General features: G+C 42.4%; 1 protein-coding gene across 16 annotated transcripts in view; it reads right to left on the bottom strand.

Annotated features, from left to right (window-relative positions):
• SHLD1 (shieldin complex subunit 1) overlaps positions 1–21,074 on the bottom strand; it is a 99,384-nt gene that overhangs the window by 71,969 nt on the left and 6,341 nt on the right. For 2 of the 16 annotated variants that reach the window (XM_019462571.2, XM_019462572.2), the window contains 2 exons: positions 6,945–7,119; positions 5,825–6,009 (listed from right to left, as the gene is read on the bottom strand). In XM_019462571.2, the coding sequence (XP_019318116.1) occupies positions 5,825–6,002 (178 nt within the window). In that variant the 5' untranslated portion in view covers positions 6,003–6,009; positions 6,945–7,119. Of the gene's footprint in view, positions 1–4,186; positions 5,724–5,824; positions 6,010–6,944; positions 7,120–7,190; positions 7,508–8,296; positions 8,580–9,599; positions 9,656–15,607; positions 16,017–21,074 lie in introns of those variants that run through there. The other 14 variants (XM_053890416.1, XM_053890415.1, XM_053890418.1 and 11 more) reach the window with 14 other exon arrangements.

Below are 21,074 nucleotides of genomic sequence, written 5' to 3'. Positions count from 1 at the left end.
ACAAGTTGTTGTTTGTTTTACTGTTACTTCATAAGAAGTAGCTAGACAATGCTTGCTCAAGACACCAGTTCGAGACAGAGGAGCGGTGTTTATCTAGAGAGACACAGCCCAGACTCACCCGCTTTTGGGTACCCAGACTGAAATGACCAAGGCTTTGAGGTTTTCCTGACTAATACTCTCCGATTCTTATCAACTCATTTCCTAGAAAGTGCTCTGAACTCTCATGTCCCTTGCTGCTAATATCCTCCTCCAGGGCATGAACAGTGATATGGCAGTTGGGCATACGAGATTAGGGCAGAGAAGTGTCCATTAGGTTTAGCTCCTGGGCAAAATCACCAGCATCTGAGCAAGGGCGGGCTTAGTCTAGTGGGTAGTAGGGGTGAAGGACATGTGCCCAGAATTGAAGAACAATCATAAGAGGAAGTAGAATGGAATATGAGCAACCCCTTCAAAAAGCCTGGCTGGGAAGAACAGGTCAGTGATGGGCAAAGCCAGAGGCAGCTACATGGTGAAATGGGGGATCCTTTATAAAAGTTAGGCGTCAGCCCAGGTCCCTGTCCTTAAAACCTAGTTTTTCCAGTGGTCTCTGCCATCTCCTAAAATTGAGGCCACTCGTCCCTTGCCTGCTATTCTTCCAGAGGTTACAACTGTGATGCTGTCTCCGACCTTGAAGTTGGGACCTTCCCACTCACTGATAAGCCACCTGCACACTGCCTGCCACTTGCTGGGATTTCTGGGTACTCTCGTTGCATTACCTGTTGCAGGGCTGTGCTCTGCTACCAGTAGGCTATTCTATACCATCACCGTGGACCCCATCTCCTTGCTAACTGTGTGTCTGAATTTTAACCATAGGTTTTGACAACTGGGCTAATTTGACTAAATCTTAAGGGTCTTAAGGGTCAGCTCCTGGCTCCTATTTCACCCAGTAGCTAGAGAAGCCAGGTCCTGGGTTCACCCTCAGACCTCTGTAAGCAACCTGCCATATTCCATCAGTTCTTGAGGTACTCAACCATATTCTGAGGTAAGCACAGGCTATCTAAGTGCAACCAACAGTAAGGGAGTACCAGGGCTGGGTGCAGCCCAATGCTGAGATACCTTGGGTGACTATCAGCTGGAAAACTTTGACTGTGTTCACCAATCTCTAGAAGATCAACTTCCTTACAAAACACAACAGCAAACAAGCAAGCCAAGAATGCAAGTTGGCTTGGGAGCTGGATATGTTAAAAAGCAGAGCTAGAATAGTAGCCATCAGAACACCAACGGAGACCAATGTAAAGGTAGGCCATGTCTCTGAGCAAACAACAGATCCAGAGTTATCAGAACTAGATTAAAATGTGGGCAAAATCTGAAGGGCTGTGGGGGAGAGAATCTGTAATTATAACTACCTATGAGCATGCAGTGAAGGGAAGGAAAGTGGATCTTACCTATACATACTTCTTTAAATTTTAGTTTTTAAATGTTTATTTATTTTTGAGAGAGAGAGAGAGGGAGAGCCAGGCAGAGGCAGAGAGAGAGGGAGAAAGAATCCCAAGCAGGCTCCATGCTGACAGTGCAGAGCCCAACACGGGGCTCTAGCCCATGACGAACCATGAGATCATGACCTGAGCCAAAATCAAGGGTCGGCCCTGTAACTGAATGAGTCACCCAGGTGCCCCAGATCCAATTTATTTATTTATTTATTTATTTATTTATTTATTTATTTAAGATTTTATGTATTTTTTTATTTTTTTTAATGTTTATTTTTGAGAGCAAGAGAGACAGAGCATGAGCGGGAGAGGGGCAGAGAGAGGGAGACACAGAATCCGAAGCAGGCTCCAGGCTCCGAGCTGTCAGCACAGAGCCCGATGCAGGGCTCGAACCCACAGACCGTGAGATCATGACCTGAGCCAAAATCGCGGCTCAACTGACCGAGCCACCCAGGCACCCCCCCACCCCGGGTCCTCCTTATAAATAGAAAATCAAAACTCAAGACCATAGACAGTTTTGAGAAACTGGAGGTGCAAGATGGTCAGCCAAGAGCAAATCAGGCTGGGTGGTTAGGGCAGTGATTTCCCCCACAGTGTAGGACCGTCCACCTCAGCCATTTCACTGGCTGGTAATGGTCGGATTACCAGTGACAATCTTTCCTAAATTTACTTAGTAAAAATCTCTTTCTCACAAAAGGCAACTCTGAAATGTTTACAACAAAATAAATAGCTTCCCATGCTGTGTAAATTTCACTTAGTGAGATCAGAATTAAGTTCCTTTTGTGGTGGATACACCTGAGTGCATTTATTCCTGCCTACCATAAGCTATCCGCTACAAAGCTACTAAATATAAAGGTGGCTGCCTTCCATTGGATCCTAGTGTAATCCCTGCTCCCATCATGATATCTTTCGGATATCATTTCCACTCAGTTCTTGGGAAGCTCTAGGTGATCTGGTTCAATTTTACTTTATTTTATTTTATTTTTTAATTTTTTTTGAATATTTACTTTTACTTTCAAGAGAGAGAAAAAAAGAGTGCAAGCGGGGGAGGGGGAGAGAGAGAGAGAGAGAGAGAGAGAGAGAGAGGCACAGAATCCAAAGCAGGCTCTAGACTCTGAGCTGTCAGCACAGAGTCTGACGCAGGGCCAGACTCACAAACTGCAAGATCATGACCTGAGCCGAAGTCAGACACGTGACTGACTGAGCCACCCAGATGCCCCGATCTGGTCCAATTTTAAGCAACCATAACAAGTATCGTGAGTAATAAATGGTATAGCATACAAAAGTACTGCAGAATGGTGGACTGCACCACAAAATTAAGATTGCTTTTAAATATGTAAGTCTGAATAAAATAGTATCAAAAACTTAATATTCCTCCCTAAAACTGCCCCCCTCCAAAAATGAGTTGTTTGCTGTGTCAAGCGAACAAACTTGCCTAGATTCATTTCTGAGCAATTCCTTATCTCAGTGATATCATCCATTTGGTTGTTTTCCAGGTTAGAAAAAGCAACTTTTTTCCAATAAAAATGTGATTGAAAACAGTGCCTTTGGGCTCAGCCCAGCTCCGCCATTTATTAAGTAACACTGGGCAGGCTTCCTAATGTCTCCACATCTACATTTCCTTATTTATAAAATAGGGTTGCTTTCTACTTCTCAGGTTTGTGGTAAGAATTAAAAGTAGCAATCTTTGTGAACCACTTAGCATGGAGCCCAACAACAAAAAACCTGACAGGCAGCCAGGCTGCCATAAATGGGAGTGATCATTATTCCTGTATTCTAAGACATTCCGATGTCTAGCTCTGCAGGGAAAAGTAACCACAGAACCTTCGTTGGGGTAGTATATGCAAACCAACATTAGTGTTTTAAACACATGCTGCAGATCAGGAGGCATGGCCACAGGGAAGAAGGAGGAGATAAGACTCCCGGATGCTAGGAATGGCTCCATTTGGAAAGGTCAAATTGGGGGGTAGGGTGCAGAGGGGGGGTGTGAGAATGTGTAGGGGTGAAAAACATAAATAGGATGCATTTTAGGAACATCAGACAGACAGAGTTTCCCAATCTCTCTTCTACCTATCCTCGATTCCTGAAATTAAACCATTCTTTAAGGTTAAGGCTAGGTATTCTTAAATGAAGACCATCCCGGAAAAGCTGACACTTGAAGCTATTTGTCTCTGAGTCCAAGTTTCAAATCGTCTTTTGGGGATGCTCTGAAGGGTGACATATGAAGGCCCAGGGCACGTAGGAATGGGGTGGAGGCCCAAGCAAGGAGAAGACAAAGTGAGAACTGGGCCTCCAGTTGGACTGGACCCACTTGGGTTTGGGGTGCATGTGTTCTATCCTAGCAGAAGTGGCTCAGGATTTATATCACTGCACAATAGTTGATAACGCACTTTGCACACGTTAATGGCTGACAGTTGGGCCATGTCTCCATCAATTACACATTTTGACTTTTCTTCTGGGAGGCAGATGCAATCTGACAATCTCCTCCAACACGGATTGTGCTATGGGGCTAAATTCAGGCTTCACCTGATTCAGTGCTGCCTATGACTCCCACTCCTTATACATGGAACTTTCCAAAGTTACTCCTAACCAGCCTTAAGCTACATGTGTGGGCAGTGGAGAGGGGACCAGAGATGTTTTTACGTTGGGATCAGCTTCAGCCCTACCTCCATACAAGAATATCTCTTAATGAAATACCAATAGCAGTTAACATTCACCCATTCATTCCTCATACAAGTATTTATTGAGTACCTGCTATCCTGGAATTTATATTCCAGGAGATGAATCAATTAAAGTCAAATCTAGGGTGCCCAGTGGCATTCCTGCCGAGGCAAAGAATAAAGCCAGGGAAAGGTACAACAAAGAACGTCAGCAGGGAGGAGGGTGGCTGGCTCTTAGAGGTGGGAGGCAGAGGCCCCGCCCAGTGAGGACAAGAACAGTAGGAGGTCAGGGCAGAGACGTGGCAGACCCAGGGCCCAGAGGGCATGGGTGCCATAGGACTTTGGCTTTTGCTCTAAGACAGATGAGAAGCCATGGGAGTTTTGCACCAAGGACTCACATGATCTGATTTGCATTTTTAAAAGGATCTTCTGGTAGATGTGTTGAGAAGAGAGTGTAGGAGGTCAAGGGCAGGTATGGAAAGAGCTGGTTAGGAGTTTGTAACAATAATCCAGAAGACAGGCAATAGTGGCAGCAGAGGGGGTGGCAAAACGGTTTAGATTCTAGATCTTACCCTGGCAGTAAAGCTGACAGTGATAGACTGGATGTGAGAGAGGTTGAGGATGACTCCAAAGTTTGGGCCTAAGTGAATGGATGGGTAAAAATGCTTTTTAGAGATGAGAAAGGGTCAACGAACAGGTGTGTATATACAAGGGGAAATGGACTGGGGAGAGGGTGGAGGAATTAGCAATTTGATTTAGGATATATCAAATTCCAGAAGTCTAACAGAAATCTAAGTGATGATGTCAAGTACACAGAGCTCAGAGACATTAAGAAACATGCCCCAAGTCCCAGAGCCAGTAAGTGGGAGAGCTTTGGGCCCAGGTCTGTGGACCTCCAGGTCTGGACTGGGCAAAGAATGGGAAAGACAAGGGCTTTACAACCAGAGATGGTCAGTAACTACGTCAACAATCATCATTAAGCTTAAATAATAAACTTTTTGGCAATTCAGTCAGGGAAACTTGTAGAAAAGTTGTTCCCCAAATGCAGAGTATACTCTATACAAGGAATACTGAGTGCCCTACTACTGTCACCTGTAACATTTAACAGGCCCACATTACTGCATTCTGAAGTTTTAGTTTTTATTTTATTTTTTAATTTATTTATTTATTCTAGAGAGAGTGTGCATGTGCTCATGCGAGTGTATGCAGGGGAGGTTCAGAGAGAGAGGGAGAGAGAAAATCCCAAGCAGGCTCCATGCTGTCAGCACAGAGCCCAACGTGGGGCTCGAACTCACAAACCATGAGATCATGACCTGAGCTGTAATCAAGAGTCAGATGCTTAATCCACTGAGCCACCCAGGCACCCCAACTTTCTGAAGTTTTAAAAGAACAAAACAAAATTCAATTCCACCCTCTCCCTGTTGAGCCCCTGAATGCAGTTGGATGGAGATGAGAAAGGTCCTCAGACAAAAAGGCCTCCAGGAAATAGCTCCTTGTGGTTACACCAGGGAGCTTGTCCTTTGAAGTCTCTCCCCACAGTTGTGCTTAGATAAGATGTTTTTCTACCCTAGACAATGAATCATTCCTCAGAGAGGTGCTATTGGAAAAGAGAGAAACAAACAACCACATACCTGTATGTATGGGGGGGGGGGGGCGCGGGGGTGTCAGTGTTAGCTTGTTTTAAACCCTGTTTCTTACCTGGATCTGCATCAGAAGAGCAAGGACTAGAAAGGGCTTCTACAGAACTAAAAGCCTCACTGTCGGCCTCTTGGTGGGGTCTCTGCAGCACATAATCTCTTATGTCATAAACTGTTGGCAAATCCAAGGCACTGCTCTCCTCGGACTGGCTGCCTGGAGTCGCTTCCTGGGTCGCCATAGTCCTGCTGTGGAAAAAATAATTCAACACAAGAGGCATTGCCTAAGAGGACGCCCCCATTTCAGTCACAGCTTGAAGGACTAAAGTCCCAGCGCCTTAAAGGCCAAACAATACTTTGGCCAGAATACTTTCCCATCAGTAACAGTCTTCCTTGTGCTTACTTTAGACCCAGTATTTGTTTACCATGTTTCTTCATCATGAGAAACAAACACTCTCGACACAGAAAGATTAACAATTTCAGCTGGAGAATAAACCGCATGTCTGATAAGGATGAAGCACTGTGCAACACGATAATCCAAGGACTACAAGAATATGTAATGAGAAGAGAGACTGTCTATGATGCATTACGTGGAAACAAGATTTTTAAACAATAGGTAGGGTTTGATCCAGACTTTATAAAATGCAGAATCATGTGTGGGGTGTGTGTGTGTGTGTGTGTGTGTGTGTGTGTGTGTGTGTGTGTAAGTGAGAAATACACATATCTATAGCTAGAAAAAAAGCATCTGGAAGGATAAATCCCAAATAAACTTCAATGGTAATTAATTCAGTGGTTTAATTGCTGACTAGTGAGATGATGGGTGACTTGTATTTTTATCTGTGGCCTAGTCAAACATGCATTCAGTCAATGATTTAACACGCCAGGCCCTGGGTATACAAAGGTGAATGTAATAGACCCTTCCTTCAAGTTGCTCACAGTTTGGGATGATGCAAACGCACCAACATACCATGTAAACACAACGACAAGACAGAGAAGAACCCAGAAAGCAACAGTAAGTTTTCTGGAGAAGGTCGTCTCCAAGCATGGGGCAGGCCAGGCCAATGCCTGAGGGACAGTGCAAATGCAAGTAGAACCAGCTTGGGCAACCCAAGTGCCATGGGTGCTGGGAGTTTAAAGTGAGAGTCAAAGAACAATCGCACATGGGTAACTGGGGAGAGACAAACCTTGCGGTTTCAGCTGGATGGCCGTGGGGCTCTTCTGTTCCCAGCTCTGGAAAGGACAGCGAGGCTTGGCTGTTGATAGCCACTTGGATGCACAAACGCTCCGGCTGAGCTTTCGAGACCACAAAGGTGCTTTATTGGGTTCATCACTTGGACATTTCTTGTCACATTGGTGTTCCTAAAAAAAAAATAAAATAAATTAAAATTAGGTGTTCCTCATCCTCCCTCCCCAGGTAGACCCCGATTTACTTGTGGGTACTGGATTCTCTGTTGGAAGGTTCTTTACAGTGCATTCAGCTCTGCCCACCTCTCTATAAAATAACTACGGGCCTGGGGAGAGCCTAAACCCTCTGCAACTCTCTGCCTCATAAATTTCTGTCATCAATAAATCATATTGTAGCCAACACTACGCGTCATGACTGCCGTGGGCCGCCACGTGCCATGCAGAGGAGTTTACACGGTCAGATCTGCAGATTTGGCAGCTGGATGGGAAATGACTTTATAGGGCTTCAGCCCAGTGGCCAGCAATCTTAGAAGCAACAGGAATTCATTCAGCTGCCATGGTCCTCGTGAGAGACAAGGAGCATGTGAACTAGGGTAGGGTAATCAAGAGCAGGGGGCAGATTAAGAACATATGTAGGAACTAAAATGAGAGTAGAACTTCATCACTGAACAGGTAAAGGGGCTAAAGAAAAAGAGAGTCAATGAGGAATGGCAGCTTTAATGACTGGGTTGCTTTACCTAACTGCGTTAGAGAAGGAATAGTTTTCGGAGGGGGTGGTATTCCAAATTATGGAATACTGTACAGCTGTTAAGATGACAGTTGGAACCTGAAAGATCTCAAAGACATATGTTTGAATGAAACAAGCAATTTCAGAATAACAGGAACAGTATAATAATAAGGGTAGATAACATTTATCCAGTGCTTGTTGGGTGTCAAGCACTGTGTGAAGAGCTTCATCGGCAATAGCCCCATGAAGCAGGCAATCCTACCACGACCCTCATTTACAATCAGACAGTCAGACACAGAGAGAAGTCGAGTAACTTGCCCAAAGAAACTTCATCTAGAAAATGCCAATCTGGAATGAACCCACCTCCCAGACCTCCCAGCCTCCTGTGTCTGCACAGCCCAAAGGACCACCCTATCAGGCAAAGATAGGGTGTGTATAAAAACATATCAACAGAAAAGCCTGGCAAGATTCTTCTTGTTTGAGGACAACGGTCGCATGCTGTTGTGGACATTCACCCATGCAGAGAGTGAGCCAAGAGAGCAAGCAGCTGATTGCTTCTGAAAGAAGCAGAGGGATCAAGGTTCCCAAAGAAGCAAGAACATCCTGTCTCTTCACACATATTACATTAGCCAACCAAGCCTGAAGTTTCATCAAACACCTCCGCCACAGGCATCTGTGTCTCTTCCTTCTCCCCTCGTGTTAACAAACACTGCTCTGGAGGCTTCTGGAAGGGAAAAAATAGTTCAGTGAAGGACAGCAGTACATCCTGCCTGCCTGAAAAGGAGCCTTGACATTGACCATCAAGCAAGAGTGTCATTAGTGATACAAGCAGCAGATTGATGTGATATCTGTCTTTCCTTTTAGAAATCACTGGTATTAAATGTCAAATATATTCCAAACTGGGCATTTGAACAAAACAAAACAAAACAAAACAAAACAAAACAAAACAAAAAAGGAAGAAAGGAAGGAAAGAAGGAAGGAAGAAAGAAAAAAGAAAGTCTACTGAAAGGCAGAATCTGGTTTATTGCAAAGTAAGAAACTGTGCATGCAAAACATTCTTTGGAATTCTGAAGTTGCCCAGGAGAAAGCAAGTAATAGGTACAGATGAGACCCTTCCTATGGCCTGTAACCACCTAAGCTGACAAGTACGATGCAATGATTATCTCTGCCCTAAAACTTTTAACATGGGGTTCCACTTTCTTCTCCAGAAGAGCTTATTTTCCTCTCTTAAAAGTACTTGGGGTGCCTGGCTGGCTCAGTCAAGAGAGCATGTGGCTCTTGATCTCAAGGTTGTGAGTTTGAGCCCCACATTGTGTGTAGAGATTCCTTAAAAGGATCTTTCAAAAAAAAAAAAAAAAAGTGCCGAGGCACCTGGGTGGCTCAGTCTGTTAAGGCCTCCAACTCTTGGTTTCGGCTCAGGTCATGATCTCATGGTTTCATGGGTTCAAGCCCCCATCGGGCTCTGCGCTGGCAGTGTGGAGCCTGCTTTGGATTCTCTCTGCCCTTTCCCTACTTGCCCTGTCTCTGTCTCTCTCAAAATAAATAAATAAAACTTAAAAAAACAAAAAAGGCTTTAATTATACAATCTAAGTGTTCTTTTCCAATACCATAGGGGCACAGGCACAAGACGTCTCTCGGTACATCAAAACCTGCTTACCGAGAGAAGACAGCCATTCTCCCATGACTACAGATTCTTACCAACCTGTAAATCCAACCTATAAATCCAGTCAGGGTCCTCAGATAAAAAGCTGTTTAGCTTCATCTCTTTTTTCAGCCAAAGGTCTTCCCTCCCTTCATGTTTTTACAGTGAAAAGTTTCAAACATAAAGAAAACTGGAAAGAATTATCTGATGAACATTCCTATAGCTACCGTCTAGATTTCACAATTAACATCATACTATGATTTTCTTTATCATAAAACTATCCACCTGTCCAAGTCTTTATTCATCTGTTAATTCTTCTTTTTTTACCTATTTCCAGTGACCTGTAATGAAAGGTTCTGAGTTAGTGCCCGGTACAATCAATTTGCATTTCCAAATGCTCACACTGTTAGCTAAGTGAAGCGTGAGTCAGAGGAGGGTCAAAGTGGAGCAAGGAGCACAGCTGGGAAGCTCTGCAGAGCAGTCCAGAGTTACACAGGGTCTCTGAAGTTAGAGACTCACTTTTTAGCTGTGTCACCTTGGGCAAGTCACTAACGTCTGTTTCCTCTATCGATAAAAATGGCTTGATGCCTGTGCTTACCTGATAGGGTTGTCATAGGAATTATATGAAATTAATGGATGGAAAATACTCAGTAGAGAATGCAAGCTCAATAATATCTAGATCCAATAAGTCAAATAGTAATAATTAGAAAACAATTTACAGGCTTCCATCTTCCCAGTCTACCTCCTATCCATTTGCCCTTCTATTTCCCATTCAGTAGCCATCTTACTTCTTTCATTCTTATCCAGTGTATTTTATAGTCCATTATCTTGTCAGTACCCTAAACTTCCCTTCCCGAACCATTGTGTTCTTTTATCACACCCGTTTGGCAAAACCCTCGCCTAGATGAACTCAGTTTATCTCCCCACTCTGCAGGGCTAGACATGAGTCACTGAATAGAGCAAGCTGGCTCACTCTGACTGAATAAACATCAACTAGAAATGGGCTGTTTGGCCACATGAATCTTGAGATGTTTATCTCATTACTTCCTCTTCCCCTCTCCTTGACTCTTGTGCTTTCTCCTGTCTTCTTCAACTCAGACGCTTCCCATCTGTCACATGCCTTCCTGCTCTTTTCAGTAGATCTGCTCACTTCCTAACTGACAAAGGAAACAGAATCCAGCAGAGAAGAACTTCCTCCACCATCCGTCAAGCAGAACAAAGTCTCCAACGTCTGCACATTGTTTCACTCCTCTTCACAACACAGAGCTATCCCTCCTGTGGCAAAGTCCAACCCCTCCACCTGCACCTTAAATCCTGCTCTCTAGACCCTTCAACAAGCCCTCAGTGACAACAACCCCTTCTCTCACTTCTCTCCCACTGGATCTTCACTTAGATTTTTCAATATGCCCAAATTGCTCCCATTTTCAACAAAACCTAGTATGTAAGAGAATGTCCTTGTTCTTTGGAAATGCCACTCAAACATTAATTGGTAGGGGGAAAGGTGTGTACAACACACTCTCAAATAGCGCTGTGTGTGTGTGTGTGTGTGTGTGTGTGTGTGTGTGTGTGTGCGTGTGTGTGTGTGTATGAGAGAGAATGGTAAAGTAAATTGATGGGGCAAGTATAGACAGCTGGTGAATCTGGAAAATGCTATTTGGGAGTTCCTTGTACAAGTCTTGCAATTTTTTGAAGGTATAAAATCATATCAACATTAAAAGTTGTCAAGAAGTGGTGCCTGGGTGGCTCAGTTGGTTATAGCGTCTGTCCAACTTACAGCTCAGATCACGATCTCATGGTTTGTGAGTTCGAGCCCTGCATGGAGTTCTCTGCTGTCAGCACAGAACCTGCTTTGGATCCTCTGTCCCTCTCTCTCTCTCTTTCTCTGTCCCTCTCCCACTCCTTCTTTCTCCCCCTCTCTCTCTCAAAATTAAATAAACTTTTTTTTAAAAGTTGTCAAGAAAGTGGGGTGCCTGGGTGGCTCAGCTGGTCAAGCAACAGACTCTTGACTTCAGCTCTGGTCATGATCTCATGGTTCATGAGTTGAGACCCACATTGGGCTCCACGTTGCTTGCTTGGGATTCTTTCTCTCCCTCTCTCTCTGCCCCTCCCTGGCTCCCATGTGCAAGCACACGCTCTCTCTCTCTCTCTCTCAAAAAAAGGTTGTCAAGAAAGAAAGAAAAGTGAAAAGGAAATCTTTGACACCTGCACTCCCCACAGCCAGTCTCCTCTCCTATCCACAAAATTCTCAAAAGTCTAAATTGGTTCATTTCCTCATCTCCACCAACTCAATCACTCTAGCATATGACTTCTAGAAACTCCTTCTTCTGCCATTCTTTGTTTGCTTTCCAGGGAACCACTCTCCTGTCTTCCCATCTCTTTGCCTTTGTTCCTTTCATCCTGCTCTGTGGCTCATCCTCCATCCGCAACTGGACTTTCTCCATGTTTAGCCCAAAGCTCTCTCCTCTTCTTTCCTCCTCTGAGACATTAATCACCATCCAGAAATTTCTCTCTAGCCCAGATCCTCCAATGCCAGGCCCCACTGCTTTCCAGGCTTCAAGCATAATGGCTTTTCTTCAGCTTCTCCAATAAGCCCCACTTCCTCCCACTACACTTGTCATTCCCTTCCCTAAATAACTCTTCTAAAAAATGGAAGAGGAGCAAACACTTCCCAATTTAGTCTAAGCTCAGCATCAGCCTGATACTAAATCAAGACAAAGGCACCACAAAAAACTACAGGCCAATACTATGAATACAGGCACAAAAATCCTTGACAGAATACTAAGAAACCAAACCCAGCAAAATACAAACAGGATTAGACTCCATGGCCAAGTGGAACTTACCTTAGGAATTCAAAGTTGTTCTAACATCTCAAGATGAATCAATGTAATATACTATATTAGAATAATGGACAAAAAGAATAAGGGACAAAAACCACAACACACACACACACACACACACACACACACACACACACACACAGCATTTGATAAAGTCAAACAGTCTTTCATGATCAAACCACTCAACAACTAGAAATAGAAAGGAACTTCCTCAGTCTGATAAAGGGTATTTTTTGGGGAAAAAAATGCATAGCTAGCAGCATATTTTGTGGTAAAATGTTTTCCCCCTAAGATCAGGAACAAGACAATGATGTCTTCTCTGATCACTTCTACTCAACATTATACTGGAGGTTTTAGCTAGCACAATTAGGCAAGAAAATGAAATAAAAGTCTTCTATATTAGAGAGAAGTAAAACTATTTCTATTAGCAGAAGGTGTGATCTTGTGGGTAGAAAATCTCAAGGAATCCACTTAAAAAACTGGTAGAACCATGAAACAAGTTAAACAAGATTACTGGATACAAGATCAATATAGTAAAATTATATGCAAATGATTTTACACTGCCAATAAAAAATATCTAAAAATACTGTGTAAATATTTACATACACTAGCAATAAATAATCCTAAAATTAAATTAAGAACATAACTCCACTTACAATAGCATCAAAAAAGATTAAGGGGCGTCTGTGTAGCTCAGTTGGTTGAGTGTCCGACTCTTCATTTCGACTCTGTCATGATCTCACAGTTTGTGGGACTGAGGGCCTCAAGGGGTTCTGTGCTGACAGTGCGGAGCTTGCTTGGGATTCTTTCTCTCCCTCTCTCTCTGCCCCTCCCATACTCACACTCTCCCCCAAAAATAATACACTTAAGAAAAAAAAATCATCAAAAAAGAATAAAATACTTAGGAATATAGTTAATAAAAATATGTGAGACAGGCACAATGAAAACTGAAAAAAAAAAAATTTTGAAAGAGGGGCTCCTGGCTGGTTCAGTCAGTGGAGCATATGACTCATGATCTCGGGGTTATAAGTTTGAGTTCCACGTTAGATGTAGAGATTACTTAAAAATAAAATCTTTTTAAAAAGAGTTGAAAGAAATTAAAAATCTAAATGAATGGAAACACATCTAATATTTTAATATTTTAAGATGGCAATATGGCTTGGATTGATCTATAGATCAATGTAATTCTTAGTTGCATCTCAGTTGTGTGTGTGTTTTTTTCTATTTGCAGACATTGACAAAAGTACTTAAAAAATTCATACAGAAATTCAAGGGACCCAAAATAGCTAAAACAATCCTGAAAAAGAACAAAGTTGGAGGACTCATTTTTTTTTTTTTTAATTTCAAAAGTTAGTAAAAAGCCACACTAATCAAGACTGTGAGTACTGGCATAAGGATGGACATATAGATCAATGGAATAGAACTGAGAATCCAGAAGTAAAATGTACAGTTATGGTCAATTGATTTTCCACAGGGTGCCAAGACATAGGAAAAGGAAAGGGCAGTCTTTTCACTGAGACAAGTGGATATCCACATACAAAGTTGCCAGCACTTTGGAAAACAGTTTGGTAGTTCTTCAAAAGGTTAAACGAGGTTACACTTGGACTTGGGAAGTCCACTGCTAGGCATATGCTCAAGAGACATACAAACATATATCCAGGGGCATCTGGGTGGCTCAGTTGGTTAAGCATCCAACTTTGGCTCAGGTCATGATCTCATGGTTCATGAGTTCAAGCGCTGCATCGGGCTCTGTGCTGACAGCTCAGAGCCTGGAGCCTGCTTCAGATTCTGTGTGTCTCTCTCTCTCTGCTCCTCCCCTGCTTGCACTCTGTCTCTCTTTCTCAAAAATAAATAAACATTGAAAAAAAAATTTAAAAAAACATATGTTCACACAAACTTTACACAAATGTTCACAGCAGCCTTTTTTTTTAAATTTTTTTTTTAATGTTTGTTTATTTTTGAGAGAGAAACAGTGTGAGCAGGGGAGGGGCAGGGAGAGAGGGAGACACAGAATCGGAAGCAGGCTCCAGGCTACGAGCTGTCAGCACAGAGCCCAAGGGAGGGCTCGAACCCATGAACCATGAGATCATTGAACTGAGCCCGAGTTGGACGCTTAACCAACTGAGCCACTCAGGCACCCCTCAGCAGCTTTATCCACAATAGACAATAAATGGAAACAATCCAAATGTCCACCAATTGATAAATGGATGAATAAAATGTAGTATATGCACACATGGAATATTTTTCAGCTTTATAAAAGAATTAAGTTCGAATACATGCCACATGTATACTTAGTGATAAAAACCTAGTGTTAAAAAACAAGACAGCAGATCCAAAATGGTTTTGCTTGTGCTAAACCCCACAACCAATCAGGAATCGCCTCATCAGCACTAGTTGGGTAATCTGCCAGATAGAACCTTGCCATCCCCTAAAGAGGAGTAACCATGCGATAACCAACCTGCTTTTTTGGCCTAGTATCACTTTCTTGTTCCTGCTCCCTTCTGCCTATAAGTCTCTCATTTTGTTCAACTCCTCAGAGCTCCTTTCTATCTGCTAGACTGGATCCTGCCCAATTCAAATTGCTTTTTGTCTCAAATTAACTTAGAATTTTAAATATGCCTCAGTTTATCTTTTAACACTAGTAAAGAAAGACCACATGTTGTATGATTTTATTTGTATCAAATGTCCAAATTGACAAATCTATAGAAAGTAGACTAGTAACTGCCTAGAACTGGAAGGTCAAAGTGAATGGAGACTGCTAAGGGGCATTTCTTTGGGGTGATGGAAATGTTCTAAAATTAGATTGGGGTGGGGGTGGGGGGTGTGCCTGGGTGGCTAAGTCAGTTAAGCATCCGCTCTTGATTCTGGTTCAGGACTCAGGTCATATACAGGTCATGATCTCACGGTTCATGGGCTGGAACCCCTGATGGGCTTTGCAATGACAGTACAGAGCCTGCTTGGGATTCTCTCTCTGCTCCTGCCCTCCTTGACCGTGCACTCTCTCTCTCCCGCTCTCTCTCTCTCTCATTCTCTCCAAATAAATAAACTTTAAAAAATAAAGATAAAAATAGATTGTAGGGATGGCTGCACAAGTCTGGGAATATATGAAAAGCCACTGAATTTTACATCTTAAACAGGCGAATTTTATGATATGTATTTATTGCTTTAAAAAGCTGCTTTTTAAAAAGGAGAAGAACCCAAGGGCATCCGGTCACACTGCCTGCAAATTTACGGGGTTTCCCCAAAGAGGTGTCTGCAGAGGCCATGTGTTGTTGGGGTGGAGGAGGGGTGGTAGGGGAAATTGGAAGTGTGCCAGGGGAAGCCGCCATAACTTCCCAACTATGAGACTGATCTGATACATTGCCTAGACCCCCTGCCGATTCCCAATCCCAGGGCACTCCTTGTTCCACGGAGACAACTGATAGAGAAAAACTGCAAAATCCCGTTTACACTCACCGACCGGCAACAGCAGCACATCCAAATCCGGAAGCGGAGGCGCCATATTTGTTATGGGAAAAGAGGGTTTGAAAGGAAGTCACTGGAGCCACCTTTGCTGAGGGCAAGTAAGGGCAATAGAATGTAGCTACCGCCATCTTGGCTAAGGGCATTGGCCAAGCCAGTGAAATTTTGCGCCCTTGACTGAACTTTACCAAAGGCTTATTGGTAAATGCTCTTGGTGGACGTTGAAGAGGACAGGAAACATTTTTAATTTTAAAAATTTAAATGCCTACGTTTTAAAAAACATAAAGAGTAGAGAGAAATTGACAAAGAGAATGAAAATATTTTAGTATGTTGCATGCGACTTAGCCATACACCAGTGCCAGAATTGCAGGACCACAGAAAGGAGACTGAAGGTCATTGTCCCATTTCACCATCTTCTTGAAAGAGTCCTGTACACTCATATCGTCCTACAGATTCCTATCTTAGAATAGAATCCCATAATTTAGGGAGTCCTTCACTTGAGAAGAATTTTTTAAATAATGCTGAGGTTTGGCCAACCACATGCTGAATTTGAAGGCAAATAAAAATAGAAGCAGAAGTAAAAACATATTCAGACAAACCTAACACAGCAACTGTAAATTTCATTTTTTCTTCCAGCATTGCTAGTCAAAGTGTATAGATTCAATTTTCACCCTTTCTCATGTAATATATCTTATAAAATATTATTATTATTATTATTATTATTATTATTATTATTATTATTTGAGAGAGAGAGAGAATGTGTGTGAGCTGGGAAGTAGGAGAGGGAAAGGGAGAAAATCTTGAGCAGGCTCCACACTAAGTGTGGAGGTTGTGGGGAGAACTCCATCCCAGGACCCTGGGATCTGACCTGAGCTGAAATCAAGAGTCGTCGCTCAACCAATTGAGCCACCCAGGTGCCCTAAAAACATTCTTCTAAAGTAACACAAATTGTGATTAGAGAAAGCCTGGAATAATACTAAGTTACTTTCCTGTTTGTTTCATAAAATGACAAACTCAAATATAATTAAATGAAATTATCTGGATTATTATACAACCATTGAAGATGATAGAAAATACAGCAAAAAAAAAAAAAAAATCTGAGATCATGCATTGCATTCTCAGTTTCCATGTTTCTTTGGTCTCCTCGAATCTCCATTCCTCAGTCTTTTTTGTATTTCTTGGTGTTGATGTTTTTTAAGATTCCAGGTCACTTATTTTGTGGAATGTCCCTCAACTGGAGTTTGTCTGATGCTTCAGCCTGGTTTCCAATGGCATTGAGCACTGTTGATCACGCCTTCCCTCTGGAAAATGTTTTTTCCTGGGTTTCCCTGATACCACCTTCCTATTTTTCTTTTTCCTCTTTAAAAAATTCATTTAAATCTCCTTTATAAGCTCTTCTCTCTCTTCGTTGTGGGCCTTTCTCAGGATTCTGTCTTGAATCTTCTCCTTCCCATCTATGCTCATGATTCCCAAACCTCTAAGCCTCCTGAGAGGCTCCTCCTGAGATTCAAATCAACATATCCTTCAGTCACCTTTATTTCAAACTTCTCCCACCTCTCAGTCAACCTGCTCCTACCCCAGTGTCTCCTGTCTCAGTGAGTTGGACTATTTAGTTGCCAAAGACAGAACGTTTTTTTCCTCCTTTTCAGCATGTCCTGTATACAACCATAACCCTGCTGATTCTTTCTCTTAGAGATCTACTGACTATCTCTTAATTCTCTCCATCCACACAGCAACTTTCTGAGTATAGCTCACTGTTATCTGCCACCTGGATGACAACAGCTTTCCAACTCTCTTGCAGCCAGTTGTTTGTTTTGTTTTGTTTTGTTTTGTTTTGTTTTAATGAAGTTTAAGCACACCACTCCTTTACGCTGGGGCTAAAGCTCAGACTTCCTTACTAGATTTAGAGGACCCTTATCCCTTATCTCCCACCACTATCCTCCAACCCTCCACCTGTACACTCTTTTCTTTTCCTTAAATACTCTGTGCTTGCCTGCTTTCGCCCCTGAGCTTTTTACGTAGACAGTTTGCTTCCTTAGGGACACTCTTCTTTGGTCTTTCTCATCTTTCAGATCTCAGCTTTAGGGAATTCTTCCAGGAAACCTCTGACTTTTCAAATGAAAGTTAGTTATCCCTCCTAAGAATCCCTGCATTCCTCCATTTACCATGATTAAATTCCTTTGCCCTTTCTGTTTCTCCCACTAACTGTAACTGCCTTGAAGGCAAGGACTGTGTCTATTTCATATTTGTAGTCCAGATCCCAGCCCAGTGACTCAAAAGCATTTTTATATGCATGAATTAATAAGTCTCTTCCCAGGTGTCCTGCATTCCCCACTGCCATCTGACTCAACCCTTATATTCTCCAAGAAGTCTCAAAAACATACCTTCTTCCTGACCTGTTATCAGTGAAACAAACCTTGGAACATTTTGCCATTGTCACCCTTTCCTTGAAAAACACATTTGTTAGGGCGCCTGGGTGGCTCAGTCCGTTAAACGTCCGACTTCAGCTCAGGTCATGATCCCACGGCTCATGGGTTCCAGCCCCGTGTCGGGCTGTGCTGACAGCTTGGAGCCTGAAACCTGCTTCGGATTATGTGTCTCCCTCTCCTCTCTGCCCCTCCCCTGCTTATGTTCTCTCTCTCTCTCTCAAAAATAAATAAACAAAAAAATAATAATAATAAAAGAAAAACATACTTGTTTGCTTATAAACTAATTCTTCTTTATTCTCCTGTGGCCTTTCCATAATAAGTTTTATCTTTCTGATGGGCTTCCTGGAGCAAATTTCTGAATTCTGAAATGACTTGTCTTTGCCATATAGCATGCCTCTGACCATCCTTTCTTACCACTTTCAATTGGTTAGTGCATAAGAAATGAAAACTAATTGAAGTCATCATCAAAACAAAATAGGGACTTTAAATCTGTGGAGACAGCAAAATAGAGATTTTATTGCATTCCAAAAGTAAGGTATAAGTTATTTTGGTCCCCCTGCTGTTTTGCCATTGATTATATAATGGCTGTAAAAAACTGGGTTATGTCACAATCTTATGAAACCTTTATATTTCATGGTTGATTTTTCTGCCATCAGCTAAGCTAGCTGCTGCCAAATCTCTTTCAGCAGAAAGAAGTCACTTTAGGTGAAAGACCAGAATAGCTCTTTCAACGTGGGATGATTATGTTTGCAGTTACCTTATCTGTCTTTGTTATTCTGAACCTTGATCTAATTACTCACCCATCTGGGGATTTAGCTTTAAGAAGAAAGAAAGAAAATCTTACAAAAGTTCAAGGGTTAAGTAATTGATGAGTCTCAAGGCATCCTATTTCTTTTCATTCATGCAATATTATAAACCCATAATTAAGCAACAAATAGATGCCCAAGGAAAAAAATACGTATCAGATAGACTGTAAGCTCCTAGACTGGACCGGAAGATCCATGAAAGTGAAGATGTGGGTTTTATTTGCCAATAGATACCCAGCACTTGGACCGTGTATATTTATCATGAACATAAGCTTGGCCCTTAATTTCTAGAGTCAGTACTAGCACAATGGTAAAGACTGTCTGACCTATAACCCAAAGCCACTCTGGACTATCTATACTCAGAGGTGAAAAAACAAGATCTCTTAGTGTAGAGTCAGGAGGCTGAGCTTCAGTCCTAGCTCTCAATAACCAATTATGTGGCTGTAGCCCTTTAATCTCTGTGAGCCTCAACTTCCTTGCCTGTGAAAAGGGAACAATAAATGCCTTCCAGGACTACTTAGAAAAAAAACCAAAATTGCTTGATGGCATCATTGACAGACTGATGGCTAGCAATTCTAAATTCACTTTCCTTGCAAACGAGTGATTTGAAGAACACCAGGTATAATGAAAGTATGATGTCAGCAGGGAACAAAGGCAGTTTGTAGAGAACATAGATGAAAACATTGATGATATTTATAAATACTAAAGAAATAATTTGATTCCTATACCTTTATTGGAATGTGATGTCTGAGGTCTTAGTAGTTATTGCAAAGCTTTGAAATCATCAGATATAATAGGGTGATGAAGATTTTTATGTGTTTATATTCTTCCTACCTCCAAGAACTTTTAAAGGAAGTGAATGAGCATTTTACCTGGGGACAATACATAATATATTCTATTTACTATGGCTGCATGATAAATTACCCCAAAACTTTGAGGCTTAAAATAACACTTGATCTTTTATTATCTCTTATGCTTTCTGTGCTTCCGTTATTTGGCAGTGGTTTGACTAGATGGTTCTGGCTGGGTGTCTCTCATGAGGATACGGGCTGATAGCAGGTAAGGCTGAAATCTTTTGAAGGCTGAACTGGAGTTGAAGACTCCGCTTCCCTGCTGATTCACTCATGACGAGGAAGTTTGTGTTGGCTCTGGATGGGAGGCCTCAGTTCCTCTCCATATTGGCCTTTTCATAGGACCACCTGAGGCCCAGGGCACTCCAGATAAGTGTGTTCACAGCAAGCTGCCTGCATTCCTCAGATCTGGGGTGGCAAACTTTTTCTGTAAAGGACCAGACAGCAAATATTTTAAGCCCTGTGGGCCACCTCCAGTCTGCCACATATTCTCCCCTTTTTAATAAACTCTATTTTAGGAGTACCTGGGTGGCTCAGTTCGTTGAGTGTCCAACTCTTGATTTCAGCTCAGGTCATGATCCCAGGGTCATGGGATCAAGCCCCACATTGGGCTCCGTGCTGAGCCTGGAGCCTGCTTAAGATTTCCTCTCCCCCTGCCCCTCTACCCAGTGCACACGCTCTCTCTCTCTCTAAAAAAAAATAATAATAATAATAAAATTTAAAAAACCGTATTTGCTTTTTTGTTTTTAAGTTTATTTATTTATTTTGTAAGACAGAGAGAGACAGCATGAGCCAGAGAAGGGGAAGTGAGAGTGGGAGAGAGAGAATCCCAAGCAGGCTTTGTGCTGTCAGTGCAGAACCTGATGTGGGGCTCTGACTCATGAACCGTGAGACTAAAGACCTGAGCTGAAGCCAGGAGTCAGATGCTCAACCAACTGAGCTACCCAGGTGCCCCTAGAAAACTATTTTAAAAATAGGAGGGGAGCCTGGGTGGCTCAGTCAGTTAAGCGTCTGACTTCAGCTGAGGTCATGAGTTTGAGCCCCACCTCTGGCTCTGTGCTGACAGCTCAGAGCCTGGAGCCTGCTTCACATTCTGTGTCTCCCTCTCTCTCTCTGCCCTTCCCCTGCTCACGATCTCTCTCTCTGTCTCTCAAAAATGAATAAATGTTTAAAAAGAATTTTTTTTTTTTTAAATAAGAAAGCCACTCTTCGCTCACAGGCATGCAAAAACAATTTGCAGGCTGGGTTTTGCCCATTAGCCCTAATTCCAGTCCTTGTCCTAGAGTAAGCAATCCAAGAGACCAAGATGGAAGCTGCCATATCTTCAAAAACTTAGACTGCCAAGTCACACACTATCCCCTCCCATGTGTTCTAT

The sequence above is a fragment of the Panthera pardus genome, unplaced genomic scaffold, assembly GCF_024362965.1.
Source record: "Panthera pardus isolate Hobbes unplaced genomic scaffold, ASM2436296v1 HiC_scaffold_25, whole genome shotgun sequence".
In the NCBI taxonomy this organism is placed as follows: Eukaryota; Metazoa; Chordata; class Mammalia; order Carnivora; family Felidae; genus Panthera; species Panthera pardus.
This window is presented reverse-complemented; position numbering and strand designations above follow the sequence as displayed.